Genomic DNA, 17,013 nt, shown 5'->3' on the forward strand with positions numbered 1-17,013 from the left:
CCTGGTGGCTCAGACGGTAAAGCGTCTGTCTACAGTGCCAGAGACCCAGGTTCAATTCCTGGGTCAGGAAAATCTGGAGAAGGAAATGGGAACCCACTCCAGTATTCTTGCCTGGAAAATCCCATGGACGGAGGAGCCTGGTAGACTACAGTCCACGGGGTCACAAAGAGTTGGACACGACTGAGCGACTTCACTCACTTTTGGTAAGGCTTCCCTGCTAGCTCAAATTATAAAGAATCCATCTCAATGGAGAAGACATGGGTTCGATCCCTGGTTAGGGAAGATCTCCTGGAGAAGGGAATGGCTACCCACTCCATATTCTTGCCTGGAGAATCCCATGGACAGAGGAGCCTTGCAGGCTACAGTCCTTGAGGTCAAAGAGTCAGACATGACTGAGCAACTAAACACAACACACACACACACACACACACACACACACAAGGATTAAAAAAGTCAGGTGCTTTTGTTAGACAGACGTTACTTACCCTGTTTTTTCAAATTAAAGTGTAGTCAATTTACAATATTGTGTTAGTTTCAGGTGTACAGCACACTGATTCAGCTATATATATAACTTTTTCAGATTATTTTCTGTTATAGTTTATTACAAGATATTACACTAGAGTTCCCTGTGCTATACAGTAGGACTTTGGTGCTTATCTACTTTATCAGTCTCACTTAATCTTAAGAATGAAAACAGAATGAGCATTATTTAGGATTAATGCTTATCAGCAGTGAAAACAAATGCGATTGTCTTCTTTTTTAAAATTGTCTCATTTTAGGACCTCATGCTTCTATTTTAGATGAGACTCAACACTCTGGGCATAACATTCTTTGCATCAGACAAGAAAATTAGGTCACACAGAGTGATTGACCAGTGGTTGGAAAGCCCCTTCCTTTAGAGTCAGAGCTCTACTTCTGCTGCCTTCAGGGTAGTGATAAAAACCCTTAAGGGCAAGATTTCAGAGCCTATAGACTTCAGAACAGCTCAGCTTACCTGGCATAAAAGTTGAATGACCCACCTACTGAACCCAGTTACATGAAGCCCGTGAACAACCCTTCACAAACCCGTTGTGTGACTTCAGCCTGGCCCTGGTTGCCTGAGAACCGTGAATGTCTGCGGTGAATGAAGAGCCAGGAGACTAACCCACACCATTTCCCATGTACTCAGGTGTCAACTCAAGTTTACTCATGCAGTTGTGAATCTGGAAGTAAACAGAGCCAGCTCTTTGTGGGTTTCCTTCTTAATAGAGCATAGGATTTTGTGCTAAGAACAATAAGGACCAGAAGATGCTTCCCATAGGCCAAATATCCAGACCAAGTGTTGCTGTTGATCGTTTTCATTTGGACTGAGAGCTTCAGGGCATGGGGTGGAGAGGAGATGCCTTTCTTGCCCTCAACTTACACCCTGAATACTGAGCTCTCTACTGAGCTTTAAAGGAAACTTCAGCAACAAGAATTCATCTGGGCCATTTTCATAGATGGCACAGTAGCTCAGTCAGTAAAGAATCTGCCTGCAGTGCAGGAGGCCCGGGTTCCAGCCCTGGGTCAGGAGGATCCCGTGGAGAAGAAATGGCAACCCACCGCAGTATTCTTGCCTGGGAAGTCCCATGGGCAGAGGAGCCTGGTGGGCTCTAGTCCACGGGGTTGCAAGAGTCGGACACGGTTTAATGACTAAGCTACCACCACCACCATGTGTAAAATGACATACATGAAATGAGCTGGTCTAAATAAGTTTTTGCCTAAAAAAGGAAGACAAATTAGTTCCTTTTTATAAAAGTCCTTCCAAATAAACCCAACATTTCCTGTTTTATGAGGGAATGAGACTTTGGGACTCACAGCTAATTACTAGCTGTCTGTAATTAAGGAAAACTTGAGTTTTCTGTGTTATTGACACTGTTGGGAGGAACAATTTGGTCACTGAAATAAAAATTGAAGTCATTTTCTAATTTAAATCCAAGTTTTTCAACTTTAAGACGGAATCCTAAAATCTTAAATTTGAACCAAAATGGTTCTACCTCCAGATATTTAACAATTGTTTTTATCACTGTTGATATTTTTACAATTACTATATAGCATCCCCCCCCCAAAACAAATGCTTTCCACAGTCACTACAGAAGCACATATCAATTTCTTTCAAACATTTACAACTCAAAATTTAATGATTTTTCCACCTGTAGTATATTGGTCTTATTTCAATTTTCTAAGTGTTTAATTCTTCTCTTGCCTTGTCTGCTGCCTCAGGCATATTTGCTCATCTTCTTGTCTCCTTTTTTTTTTTTTTTTAAAGTATCCTGTAAGCCTTTCTGGGGCTTCCCTGGTGGCTCAGGAGTAAAGAATTGCCTGCAATGCAGGAGACACAGGAGATGAGGGTTCAATCCCTGGATGGGGAAGATCCCCTGGAGGAGAGCATGGCAGCCCACTCCAGTATTCTTGGCAGGTAGATCCCATGGACAGAGGAGCCTGGCAGCGTACTGTCCATGCGGTTGCAAAGAGTTGGACACAACTGAAGTGACTGGGCGCTCAAGCTTTACTGTCCTCAGATCTTGCCAATGGTTTCCCAGAAGCTTGACCACAGGCTCCAGATAGGATGTTGATCTCTTTGCTACCTTTTCTAACATAATTTTCTCGTCATCAGTAAACATCCACCCATTTAGTTTCTACGTTACAATGTGTCGCCTACACTAGACACTAAAACCTATTTATCACATCTTAGTCATGCTAAAAACAGCTACTTATGTCTCTACTTGAACAGTTAGTTCTTGGATGTCTATGCTTGGGACAAGGAAACAGTGATAAATAAAACAGAAAAGCAAATATTCCAGATATATTTGACTTGAGAACCCATCATCTGCTCTCAGGCAGTCTTCTAATTGTATTTGCTTGGCCTGAGAGTGAAACAAGTATATATTTAGCTCAGTCAGTAAAGACTCTGCCTGCAATGCAGGAGACCCAGGTTCAGTCCCTGGGTAGGGAGGATCCCCTGGAGAAGGAAATGGCAACCCACTCCAGTATTCTTGCCTGGAAAATCCCATGGACAGAGGAGCCTGGTGGGCTACAGTCCATGGGTTGCAAGAGTCAGACATGACTGAGCAACTCAACCACCAGCACCACCATTCCTCGCAGGAGCAGCTCCTCAGTAAGGCTTAGAGTCAGTACAAGAAGCAAGGTGTTACCAGTTCACCAGCTTAACTCACAGAGAAACCAGAGTGATCTAGGCTAGAAACCTAGCTTCTTTGTATTCCTTTGTTTCAGGCAAAACCAGTCTTATTGCCTCAAATGTTCCTTTTTAGGTGCTATTTCCCTATCTCCTTAATGGATTTATTTCTTTTATCAAGACTTCTAAATTTTCCATAGCATTTGTGTAAGGACATTTGAGAGCAGAGGGGAGGAAGAGACTCTTTCTCTTAGGGGTGTGCTCCGAAAAGCTCAGGAGGCGGGTCATCTTCTGTTGTTCTTCAGCCACTCAGTCGTGTCCCACTCTGTGCAACCCCATGGACTGCAGCACACCAGGCTTCCCTGTCCTTCACTATCCCCCAGAGTTTGCTCTAACTCATTTCTGTTGAATTGGTGATGCCATCCAACCATCTCATCCTCTGTTGCCCGCTTCTCCTCCTGCCCTCAATCTTTCCCAGCATCAAGAGCTTTTCCAGTGAGTCAGCTCTTCACATCAGAGAGCCAAAGGACTGGAGCTCCGGCTTCAGCATCAGTCCTTCCAATGAGTATTCAGGCTTCATTGGTTTGATCTCCTTGCAGTCCAAGGGACTCGGTCATCTTCTAACTGGCTCTGAAAGCATGAGTTGTATTTCAGCACGCGCAGTGTTCAGTTGCTTCAGTCGTGCCCGACTCTTTGTGACCCTGTGGACGTAGCCCACCACGTTCCTGTCCTTGGGATTCTCCAGGCAAGAATAGTAGTGTGGGTTATTACCATGCCCTCCTCCAGGAATCAAACCTGCGTCTCTTACGTCTCCTGGGTTGGCACGCAGGATCTTTACCACTACTGACATGTGCGGATCACACGTCCCTTTCTAATTTTCCCTTATCTTTGATACAAGATGGACTGGTGAGTTTGACCCAAGGCTCTAAATGACTCTTTTGCGTCGCTGCACAGGATTACAAATGGTGACTCTTCTTATCTGTTATGTTTCCTTAATTCCATCCAACCTCAAGCTGTGGCTTTACCACCACCACCCTGTTGGGCGGGTTTTTTTTTTTTTTCTTTCAGTTTAATGGCCAACTCCTTGATTTCTTTTTGCTTTGTTTCCTAATTTACCTGTTTCTTCATTTTATTCTTTACCATCGTAGTTACTTTTCCCAGCAAGATGTCATCTGTAGTTTTAATGAATATACTTCTTTATTCAAACACATTTATAGATAAAATTCAACCATTTTCCCTTATGATATTATTAGCATTCTTGTTAATTCTAAGGAGACACACCACTAGTATTAGTAGAGCTAACCTTCCTGCTTTTAACTTGAGGGGCTTTGACTAAAGGAGAGTGAGAGTAAGAATTGCCCTTTGTTTAACTCACTTTTAATATAACCCAATCCCTGTCTGTCCTATCAGTGGTCCAACAAATTGCTTACTGAACAAATAGTATGTGCGTGTCGTTCGAGTCCTGCTAATGATAAGCTGGATGCAGAAGTGAGAGAAATACAAAACAGATGGTGGCCAGATACACCCTTCTTCTCAAGGAGCAGTAGTTAATGGGAAAGTGTGCCTGTTCAGCATGGATTTCTAGAAGCAAAAGCTATCTTCAGCCTGTGAAAACGTTTATGATACTGTAATATGTAGCATTTATTTTTCTCTTTCTGACTTAGACTTCACTCTGTATGACAGTCTCTGAAGCTATCCACGTTCTCCGCAAATAGCACAATTCCGTCCCTTTTTGTGGCTGAGTGATACCCCCTTGTGTATGTACCACGTCATCTCATTCTTTCGTCTCTTGGTGGGCATTTAGTTTGCTTCCATGTCCTGCCTATTGTAAATAGTGCTGCAGTGAACATTGGGATGCATGTATCTTTCTAAATTATAGTTTTTTCCAGGTATTTGCCCAGGAGTGGGATTGCTGGATCATTTGGGAAATTGGGATTGACATATATATGTATGGGGCTTCCCTGGTGGCTCAGAGGGTAAAGCGTCTGTCTGCAGTGCAAGAGACCTGGGTTCAATCCCTGGGTCAGGAGGATCCCCTGGAGAAGGAAATGGCAACCCACTCCAATTCTCTTCCCTGGAAAATCCCATGGACAGAGAAGCTTGGTAGACTACAGTCCATGGGATCGCAAAGAGTCAGATATGACTGAGCGACTTCACTTTATATATGTAAATGTATACTATATGTATACATACATACTACTATATACATATACATATATACTACTATGTATAAAATAGATGACTAACGAGAATCTACTGTGAAATAAATATTTTTAAAAAGAAAAGTGAGATGGTAGAAGTAAACCAGAGTCAAAGTTGGAGGAGTCAAAATTGGATTTGAGCGAGCCCAGTGACAGTGGAGAAAGCAAGAGAAGGGGCTGTTGGGTGGGGCGGGGGGAAGATGTGGGAGGCACACAGCCACCACACATTTATAAATCAGGGACAATAAAGCAGGAAAAAGAGTTCAGTGTTGAATGTCACAAGTACCAGGAGGATGTCTGATGCTTGGGTTGGGGCAGGTAACCTAGCACAGGAGATGTGCAGCCTGAGACTATGGAAGAGCCCATTAGACAACACAGATGGCAAAGCGGGAGGAAGAGAGAAAGGGAAGGAGAGCAGGCAAGGGCGAGGCAGAAAAAGGACCAGCAGAGAGGGCATTAGGCACTTAGCCCTACAGCTGTTCCTGGGTCCCTTGGAGAGCCTTTGATACCAGTGGGCTTTTTTTTGTTGTTGTTATATCTCAGTGACAGCTATATAAAATAAAGCAGATTTATGCTAATGTTCATATCAGTTCAACTCAGTCACTCAGTCGTGTCCACCTCTTTGTGACCCCGTGGACTGCTGCACACCAGGCTTCCCTGTCCTTCACCATCTCCCAGAGCTTGCTCAAACTCATGTCCATCAAGTTAGTGATGCCATCCAACCATCTCATCCTCTGTTGTCCCCTTCTCCTCCTGCCCTCAATCTTTCCCAGCATCAGGGTCTTTTCCAATGAGTCAGCTCTTTGCATCAGGTGGCCAAAGTATTAGAGTTTCAGCTTCAGCATCAGTCCTTCCAATGAACTCCCAGGACTGATCTCCTTTAGGATGGACTGGTTGGATCTCCTTGCAGTCCAAGGGACTCTCAGGAATCTTCTCCAACACCACAGTTCAAAAGCATCAATTCTTTGGCACTCAGCATTCATAGTCCAACTCTCACATCCATACATGACTACTGGAAAAACCAAAACTTTGACTAGACAGACCTTTGTTGGCAAAGTAATGTCTCTACTTTTTAATGTGCTGTCTAGGTTGGTCATAGCTTTCTTCCAAGGAGCAAGCGTCTTTTAGTTTCATGGCTACAGTCACTATCTGCAGTGATTTTGGAGCCCAGAAAAATAGTCTTTCGCTGTTTCCACTGTTTCCCCATCTATTTGCCATGAAGTAATAGGACCAGATGCCATGATCTTAGTTTTCTGAATGTTGAGCTTTAAGCCAACTTTTTCACTCTCCTTTTTCACTTTCATCAAAAAGCTGTTTAGTTCCTCTTTGCTTTGTGCCATAAGGGTGATGTCATCTGCATATCCGAGGTTATTGATATTTCTCCCAGCAGTCTTGATTCCAGCTTGTGTTTCATCCAGCCCAGCGTTTCTCATGATGTACTGTGCATATAAGTTAAATAAGCAGGGTGACAACATACAGCCTTGTTGTACTCCTTTCCCAATTTGGAACCAGTCTGTTGTTCCATGTCCAGTTCTAACTGTTGCTTCTCGACCTGCATACAGATTTCTCAGGAGGCAGGTCAGGTGATCTGGTATTCCTGTCTCTTTAAGAATTTTCCAGTTTGTTGTGATCCACACAGTCAAAGGCTTTGACATAGTCAATAAAAGTAGATATTTTTCTGAAACTTTCTTTCTCGATGATCCAACAGATGTTCATATAAGTATGTTTAATACAAGGCAGATCTATATGTTCTGCTTACTGCTTTATAACTTTATGGTTGCTAAAGAAATTTTTATTGCTTAGAAAAGTTGAATATATTTTGTCATTCTGCATAGTCTCCTCGGTTATGAACTAATGCCTTAGCTAAGTACTCTGAGATTTTTTCTTTCCAAAGACTGTGTATTTCCCATTGGAGAAATCCTGATTCCCAGAATGATCTCTTAGAGTTTTTTCCCCCCAATTTGGATGAACTTTGACATTTCAAACTTTTCAGTATCTACTAGTCACCTACCAGTTCCTGCAGGATCTTCTTACTTGGAAGAGATTTCAAATGTGAGCGTCTCCAGCATTGAGCAACCCAGTTTCAGATGTCTCTCCTTTCCTTCACTTACCTGGTATTATATCTGGACATCCACTGGTGGGTTACAGTAAGATGTTATAGACTTAGGTCAGAGAAGACCCAAAACTTCTTTGTAGGGTCATCCTTTGTAGGGTTTTTGTGTTTGTCCCAGTAAAAGAGAGATCTTTCACTAGGTCCTTTTTATTACATTTGCTTATTACATTTGAAATAAGGTTTTTTTCCTTGTGTGTTTCATATTCATTTTCTCTGATTTCTTATTCTTTTTGGACCCAGCTGGTAAGCCAAATCTTTTCCCATCCTTGAGAGTTCTGCACATGGTTGTGGCTTTTCCCTGACATCACTGGGATGATTCTCACTGACCAGACAGGCACTTCCCCAGGAATTTGTGGGGGAGACGCTGAGGAAAAGATGGTTCCAGAAAATTTCCTGCCCCAAACCTTACACAATTAGTCAGGGGAGTAGACACTTGGAACTTGTTGAACTGACAGACTTGAAATCGAGAAATCCACTGGCCGAAAAGTTGATGTCTATTCTATGTACACCTGTGGCCTGGCTCAAGACACCCAAATTGCAGGAGCCTTGAAAGTATTCCTGACTTTTTGTTCTTGTCATCTGTTGGGCAACTGCCAGTAAGTGTCCCTTTTAAACTAAATTATGGGCTTCTCTGGTGTCTCAGACTGTAAAGAATCCACCTGCCATGCAGGAGACCCAGGTTCAGTCCCTGGGTTGGGAAGATCCCCTGGAGAAAGAAATGGCAACTCAATCCAGTATTCTTGCCTAGAGAATTCCATGGACAGAGGAGCCTGGCAATCTACAGCCCATGGGGGTCCCAAAGAGTTGGACACGACTGAGCGACTAATACTTTTACTTAAGCTAAATTGTAGCCGCTACTCTAGTCATGAACTCATCTATGAGACCCCATTTTATAAAAATGCAAGTCATGAGATTTGCCAGCCCCAGACCTTAATTTAACCCAGGGGTCAGGTATTTTCCTGTTTCTCCCTGTTTATCTATAAAAGAAAGGCAAATTTGCCAACCTTGTGCTCGGTTTCATTGGGTCCAAGTCAACTTCACATGCGTCGAAATTATAGCATGGCCTGGCCTCCTAATTAACCCAGAGGCAGAAACCACTGCTGTGGATTTGTTTATTTCTTTCCACACTTATTCCTTCCAGTGATCTGCAAGGCCTCTTCCATGCCACAGAGGAGGCCAGGCAATCCGCAGAGCTCAGAGGAACAAAACTTGTATAGTTTCCTGTGCTTCTAGAGTTTTTCAAGAGATTCTGTTTGTCCTTGTTCCCTTGTCAACAAAGCTGTCCATTATTCATGGATTATAAACCAATCCTGTAAAGAGTAAATTAGGACAACTGGATATCATTTAGACCAGCAAGGGCACTAGGGATGGACAGGCAGGTCTGTACAGTCTCAGGATTTATTGCCATGTGGCAATCACCTCCATACTCACTAACTCACAAGACAAGCTTTCATTCTTGCTCACTAGACCATAGGTCGGTGGGGCGGCTGTTTTGCACTTGGCCGTGTTGATGCCTCTGTGGTCAGCTGAATCCAAAGGAGACTCTGCTGGTCTTGGTGGGCTCACCAGGTTCTGTCAGGTGGCAGTAGGCTGGTCCAGATGGCTCTATGGACCGCTGAGCTCTGTTCCACATCGCCTCTCATCCTCCTCCACCAGCCTGAGCTTGCTTAAACAGCTGTGCCAGTACCTCCAGTGATGGATAGAGACACACAGGGTCTCTTGGGCCAAGAATCAGATGCGGCTCAACTTCACTGCCACTGCCCACTCATGCCCAGGACAAGTCACAGGCCAGCCCAGGTTCCAGGAGTAGGAAAACTGACTCCAGCTTTTGACAGGAGGAACTACAAAATCACATGCAGGGTAGGGACGTAAGGAGGAGAGGAGATTTGAGGACACTAGCCATCAGCCTACTCCACTCACTTCTTGGTGGGATTATGGATTCATGCATTTATTCCATCCATAGATACTGAACACCTGCTATGTGGAAAATATTGGCCTACATCCTGGGATTTCAGACATAAGGCTTGTTCTGTAGGAAGAAGCAGAAATCATGCAATAAACTATTATGTTACCCACTCAATCAAGTCTTTTTTTATTGAGGTATTATGACTAAGCTAGAAAATAGTCCACCTGGACTGTGGGAGACCTGTGTTTGATCCTTGGGTTGGGAAGATCCCCTAGAGAAGGGAAAGGCTGCTCACTCCAGTATTCTGGCCTGGAGAATTCCATGGGCTGTATAGTCCACGGAGTCACAGAGTCGGACATAACTGAGTGACTTTCACCTCACTTCATTAGTTTCAAGTGTACAGAAAAGTGAATGCTGTACATATATATTGTTTTTCAGACTCTTTTCCAGTTTAGGTTATTATAAGATATTGAGTATAGTTCCCTATACTATAATATATATGTTATCATTTGTATTATGTGCTATAATATGTAGCATATATATAATGTGTATAATTATGACCCCAATGCTGGGAAAGATTGAAGGCAAGAGGAGAAGGAGACAACAGAAGATGAGACGGTTGGGTGGCATCACCAACTCAATGGACATGAGTTTGAGCAGACTTTGGGGGATGGTGAAGGACAGGGAAGGCTGGTGTGCTGCAGTCCATAGGGTTGCAAAGAGTCGGACACAGCTTAACAACTGAACAACAGCAACAAGGGTTCCCAAATTTGCGTCTCAGAAATGCACATATTAACCTTTCCCTAAAATGGGAGGAAGGCTTTTTCGTCAACTCCCATCAGAAAATTTTAGGTAATCAGACTTGTTTTGATTAATACCAATATTTCGTGGCATTTTGCAACAAGCACTGGTTACTCTGGATGAACAAGTTTGAGAACCACTGATTCTGGCAGGGTCCACCACTCCAGTGGCCTGAGGTAGGAGGAGCTAGGGATTTGAATGACAGCCCCTCCTGTTTCCTGTTTCTGCAACTCAAATACCTGTAAATAGGTCAAGTCCATGTCCTTTTGCTGCAGCCAGGCCATGAAATCCATGTACATCTATTCAAAAGCCTCACTTAATTTCTCTTTCTAATGTTCTACTTTTCATAAGTAGTATAGACTATTTCAGAACAGTCTTAGTAAGGCCGTTTATAAAAGTTGAAGGTTACTAAATGTCATGAAGGCAGCTAGCCTGGTAATTATAGACTCGATGCAAAGCACTTTAAACAAATTACCCCTAGCCTCCAGCTCCAGCCTGAAACAGCTCTGGGACACAGAGGGGAGGGTGAGGGGATATTAGGTGAAAAACAGCTGCTGGAATTGAACATTCCCAACTCCCAGGGTGGAAACTACCTTTGTAGTTATAATCAGACGTCTTCTACCACATAGGGGAGGAGTAAAAGGAAGGAAGAAAAACAGGAAGAAAATCTTCTTTCCGTGGCCTCCAGAATTTTCCTCTAGTAGCTAAAAGAGGACAGGAAGTAAAAAGAAGCAAAAGCATCCTCAGGCCCATTTGTCTCAAAGTACCCTGGCACCTGGGGAGCCCGGAGCTGCAGTCTGAACAAAACGAGGAGGCGGGGGACATCCTGGCAGAATCAGAGCTTTGGCTGAGCTCAGCACCCAGCAGTCCTACAGACCCTCTTCAACTTTCAATGTTTGCTCTTCATTGCTCTGTGTAAAGGCACTGTTTTTAACGTTTTAGTTCAAATATTCTAATAAATCTGTATACTTAGGTATGGGCTTCCCAGGCAGCTCAGATGGTAAAGAATCTGCCTGCCATGCAGGAGACCTGGGTTCGATCCCTGGGTCGGGAAGATGTCATGGGAGAAGGAAACAGCAACTCACTCCAGTATTCTTGCCTGGGAAATCCCACGGATACAGGAGCCTGGCGGTCGACAGACTATGGGGTCACAAAAGAGTCGGACATGAATTAGCAACTAAACAGCAACAGCGGCAATACTTAGGTATATTCATAGAGGTAGAGAAACTGACTTATACTGACCCCTATACGCTCAGGAGATCCAACCAGTCCATTCTGAAGGAGATCAGCCCTGGGATTTCTTTGGAAGGAATGATGCTAAAGCTGAAGCTCCAGTACTTTGGCCACCTCATGCGAAGAGTCGACTCATTGGAAAAGACTCTGATGCTGGGAGGGATTGGGGGCAGGAGGAGAAGGGGACGGCCGAGGATGAGATGGCTGGATGGCATCACGGACTCGGTGGACGTGAGTCTGAGTGAACTCCGAGAGATGGTGATGGACAGGGAGGCCTGGTGTGCTGTGATTCATGGGGTCGCAAAGAGTTGGGCACGACTGAGCGACTGAACTGAACTGGACTGGACTATACACTCAGCCCACATGAGCCAACTGCACGCCCTGCTCACAGCTTCTCAGATTCACACAGCCTTTCTTTTCTGGCTGCCATCCTAGAGTCTCACGGGGAAAGAATTCTCTCTAGAAGCCGCCTGTATGAGTTTGCTAGGTCTATCCTAGCAAAGCACCACAAAAGGCAGAAGTGCATAGTCTCACAGTCTGGAGGCTGGAAGATCGAGGCAGTGGTGGTGAGGTTGGTTCCTTTGAAGGCCATGACCGAGAACCTGTCCCAGGCCCCTCTCCAGCTTCCGGGGTTCTGTGATATGTAGTGTCCTTTGGCTTGAGGAGGCATCCCCCTGATCCTCCCTTGATGGTCTCGTGAGGTTGTCCTGTTGCACATTTCTCTAGGTCTCCAAATTCCCCATTTAGAAGGGTATCAGTTGCCTTGGCTTGGAAGCCCACTGTCCTCCAGTGTCACCCTGCACGTGTGTGCTTGGTCGCTCAGTCATGTCCAGCTCTTCAGTCCCATGGACTGTATCCCACGAGGCTCCTCTGTCCATGGGATTTTCCAGGCCAGAATACTGGAGTGGGTTGCCATTTCCTTTTCCAGGGGATCTTCCCCACCCAGGGATTGAACCGAGTCTCCTGCATAAAGGCGAATTCTTTACCATCTGAGCCACCAGGGGAAGCCCCAGGGTCCCCCGACCTTCACTAATTATACCTGCAATGATCCTGATCCCAAATAAGGTCACCTTCTGAGGTCCTAAGGGCTAGGAGTCAACAAATGAATTGTGAGGGGACAGAGGTCAGCCCACACATCCCCCTCTGAATCTCAGCCTTTGTCCAGTCAGGTCTGCCCAGCTGGCATTTATATCAGCTCTAACCTTTGCCAGGGAACCTTAGTTCTGAGCTATTCATAGCCAGCCCTGGGCTCCTGGACTTGGCATGCTCTGTTTGCCCAGCGTGGCTGCCTTTCCCATTGGCAGCTGCCTCTGCCAGGAGGGGCAAGGGGGCAGGATCAGGACATCTCTCTGGGGATCTCCACACAATGAACTTGACCGACAGTAAAAAGCATGTACAGATCAACAGCGGCCATGATTTCCAAGTCTCAGCACTCACAGTAAGCTGTGTGTGTGGCTCAGGAACATCCCAGCTTCGGGTTTCAGCGGCTCATCTCAGATCTGAATGCACTTCTCACCTTGCTGCAAAGTGGGGCTGGAGGACTCCCTCCCTGCCTCAAAGGGTTACGTCACCTTCTGATCCAAGCAGGACATCACAGCTGCCCCCTTGGTCCCTGGCCATAATTAAGCCCTCTTCTCCCTTCTTTGTTCTTTCTGCCAAGTGCCAGCCTCCCTCCTGGGTTTCCCTTCCTGTTGCCTCAGTGGCTCTGCTGGCCTCACCAGCTCCACATCTGACACCTGGGCTCACCTGGCAGTTTGCCTTTTGATTTCCACCTCTGCTCCTCCTGGGAGGATTCAGATCTCCCCTCCTGCATTTGCCTCCCTCACCAGCCCTGTTTTCTGTCTGACTCAGTCATCTATTCCCCTGCCTCTTGAAATCACTTACTCATACGTCACTCCCACTGGGATTCCCATTTGTGCATTTAAATATCTTTGTTTTCATCCTGAAGAGCATGCTTAATTCAACGTTCTCATAATTCCAGGCACATCCCAACAAAAGATGGAGGATTGTTTCTTTTTACCAGTTAATATGGTAATAAACCCACAAAGAGTCAGAAACAGTTTAGCGACTGAACAACGACAATAACAAATGGTAATAAACCGTCCCCTACACTCTAAAATCGAGGAAGGGATTCTGATTATTTCACAAAAAAGTAGAGGGACATTTGACCTCCTTTCTGATTTCAAAGCAGCTTCTGCCCTTCTCAAGTACATAAATATTCATATTAATGAAAGAGTGAACACAGCAGGAACACTACTATTAGAGCACTATGTAAAACCCTATGAAAACACAAAGATTATTGTTTTCCTGCATGGTCTAAACTTTGTGTCAATGAGGTAGGAAATAGTCAATATTTTATTTAACCTTTACTAAAATGTCAGGGGGCTTCCCTGGTGGCTCAGACGGTAGAGAATCTGCCTGTGATGCACGAGACCCAGGTTCAGTCCCTGGGTTGGGAGGAGCCCCTGGAGAAGGGAATGGCAACCCACTCCAGCATTCTTCTGCTTTCTAGGTGGCTCAGATGGTAAAGAATCTGCCTACAATGTGGGAGACCCAGGTTCAATCCCTGGGTTGGGAAGAGCCCCTGGGGAAGGGAATGGCTACCCAGTGAGCATTCTTGCCTGGAGAATCCCATGGACAGAAAAGCCTGGAGACCCGCAGTCCATGGGGTCACAAAGAGTCGTAGACAAATAACATACACACAAACACACACACACACAGCAATGTCAGAGTGCTTAGTTCATACATTATGGATTGTTTCTCTTTCTACCTTTCTCACCCTTTGGCACATACACATTCATTCAGCCTTTGTTGGTTAAAGCCCATTATCTTCTAGTCACACACTGGTCCCAAATCCTCACATTGGAGGGACTTGGAAAGCACAGAGACAGCACTTTTCCACTGGGCAAACTATACCCACAGTTTCCATCCCCCACAATTTTTGCCTTCCTTGGAAAAATGAAACAAAAGGAATTACAAACAGTGACTAGCTACCTTTAAATTTCTACTAAAAAGCCACGTTTTGTTGAATCCCTGTGTTGTACACTGGAACTAGCATAATATTGTAGATCCATTAAACTTATTAAAGAAAAAGAAAAGGCATATTAACACATAGGAATTTTCTCTTAGTAAATAATTAAGAATACCAACAGACATGGAGGGCTTCCCTGGTGGCTTAGTGGTAAAGAATCCCCCTGCCAGTGCAGGAGATGCAGGTTTGATCCCTGGAGAAGGAAATGGCGACCCACTCCAGTATTCTTGCCTGGGAAATTCCATGAACAGAGGAGCTTGGTGGGCTACAGTCCATGGGGTGGCAAAACAGTCAGACACGACTTAGCAACTAAACAACAACTACATGGGCATTGAGCTTTCAAACTAGCCATCAAGCATTCTTTGATAATATCAAAAGAATAGAAACAACCTAAATATGTAATACTTGGAGATTGAGCAAGTGATACTCAATAAACCGGCAAAAAGGAATTCAGTACAACCAATCAAATATAGAAGCATGTTAGGGAAAGATGTTTATGGGTCATGAAAGAGTATGTAGGTAGTATGATGCCATTTTTATGTTAAAACACCCACACACTCTACCACAAAACACCCATAAAACAACTGGATGATTAGCACCCGGAGTGTCGACTGTGACCCCTTCTGGGCAGAAAGATGGATGAGATTGTAGATGATTTTCATCCTTTTGCTTATCTAGATTTTTCTACCAAATATATATACATATAATCTTTAAAATTGTTTTTAAACTTTTGAGATAAAAAAGCTTATGAGGATAACTTTTTCTAAATATTGCCGTGCATTTTTTTTGCAGCATATAGTGACTTAGGCTACTATATCATCAATAAATTGCACCATGTGGATGAGTCGGTGGGGAACAAAACAAGAAGGGCCTTCCTGTATCTCGCTGCCTTCCCTTTTATGGATGCAATGGTGAGTACGGAAGATCGTTGGCATTTTTTTTTTTAATTATGGTAAAAAAAAATACATAACCTAAAACTTACCATTTTAACCATTTTTATGCGTGCAGTTCAATGGCGTGTAGTATAGTCACATTGTTGTGAATCTTCAGAACTCTTTTCATCCTGGGATACCGACTCTATTCCTGTTAAATACTAACTCCCCATCCACCCCTCCCCCAGCCTCGGCAACCAGGAAATGGAAATGGGTCCATTTACTCCCTACAATGGATCCACTTACTCCTTGGCAGGAAAGTTATGACCAGCCTAGACAGCATGTTAGAAAGCAGAGACATTACTTTGCCAACAAAGGTCTGTCTTGTCAAGGCTATGGTTTTTCCAGTAGTCATATATGGATGTGAGAGTTGGACTATAAAGAAAGCTGAGTGCCGAAGAATTGATGGTTTTGAACTATGGTGTTGGAAAAGACTCTTGAGAGTCCTTTGGACTGCAAGGAGAGCCAACCAGTCTATCCTAAAGGAGATCAATCCTGAGCGTTCATTAGAAGGACTGATGTTGAAGCTGAAACTCCAATACTTTGGCCACCTGATGCAAAGAGCTGACTCGTTGGAAAAGACCCTGATGCTGGAAAAGATTGAGGGCAGGAGGAGAAGGGGACAACAGAGGATGAGATGGTTGCTTGGCATCACTGACTCAATGGACATGAGTTTGAGCAAACTCCGGGAGTTGGTGATGGACAGGGAGGCCTGGCGTGCTGCGGTCCATGGGGTCATGAAGAGTCAAACATGACTGAGCAACTGAACTGAACTGAACTCCCTACAAAATGACCTATACCTTTGAGGCTCTCTTCACTGCCCTCCACACTTTTCTCACTGGAGGAATGTTCATATAATGTGAAATTTCCCATCTGAACCATTGTTAAGTGCAGTTGAGTGGCACTGGGTGCTTTCACATTGCTCTTCTCCCATCCCCACTGTCCGCGCTCAGCTCTCTCCATCGTCCCCTCTGAACACTGACTCCCCACCCTCCCCCAGTCCCTGACACCCACCACTCTTACTTCTGTGTCTGGGAACTCAACTACTCGTGGTACCTCACGAATAGAATAATACAGTTCTTGTCTTTTGGTCGCTCTTTGGCTTATTTCACTTCACGGAATATCTTCGAGGTTCATGCATGTTGTAGCCTGTGTCAGAATGTCCTTTTCTAAGGCTGAGTAATATTTCTTGTATGTATAAGCTGTATTTTGTTTATCCTTTCATCCATCCATGGGCATCTGGGTTATTTCCACATTTGTCTGCTATGAATACTGCCACTAGGAAGATGAGTGTACAAATATCCCTTTGAGTCCTTACTGTAATTCTTTTGAGTATATACCCATAAGAGGGATTGCTAAATCATATAATAATTCTGCTTTTAAGTTTTTGAGACTCCATCATACTGATGGAGAAGCTGCACCATTTCACCTCTCCACCAGCTGTGTGGAAGGGTTCCGATTGACCACTCACTGACTTTTAACCAGTCCATCTTGTCAGTTTATTTTATGAGAATGGTCTGTATTTGCCACAAGTTCTGGTAGGAGGCAAGAGAGCTCCCTTGAAAATTTGATTCAAATATAAATTCTTTTCTGATATATTCAGGCTCAAGAGATCAGGATAGCTTTCAGATAAACTTACCAC

The 17,013-nt window shown here is 44.3% G+C and overlaps 1 protein-coding gene across 1 annotated transcript in view; it reads left to right on the forward strand.

Moving 5' to 3' along the window:
* Positions 1 to 17,013, forward strand: part of ANKH (ANKH inorganic pyrophosphate transport regulator) — a 168,335-nt gene that overhangs the window by 95,676 nt on the left and 55,646 nt on the right. The window contains exon 3 of the mRNA XM_069556067.1: positions 15,232 to 15,350. Coding sequence (XP_069412168.1) covers positions 15,232 to 15,350 — 119 coding nt within the window. The remainder of the gene's footprint in view (positions 1 to 15,231; positions 15,351 to 17,013) is intronic.

Source organism: Ovis canadensis, chromosome 16 (assembly GCF_042477335.2).
Source record: "Ovis canadensis isolate MfBH-ARS-UI-01 breed Bighorn chromosome 16, ARS-UI_OviCan_v2, whole genome shotgun sequence".
Classification (NCBI taxonomy): Eukaryota; Metazoa; Chordata; class Mammalia; order Artiodactyla; family Bovidae; genus Ovis; species Ovis canadensis.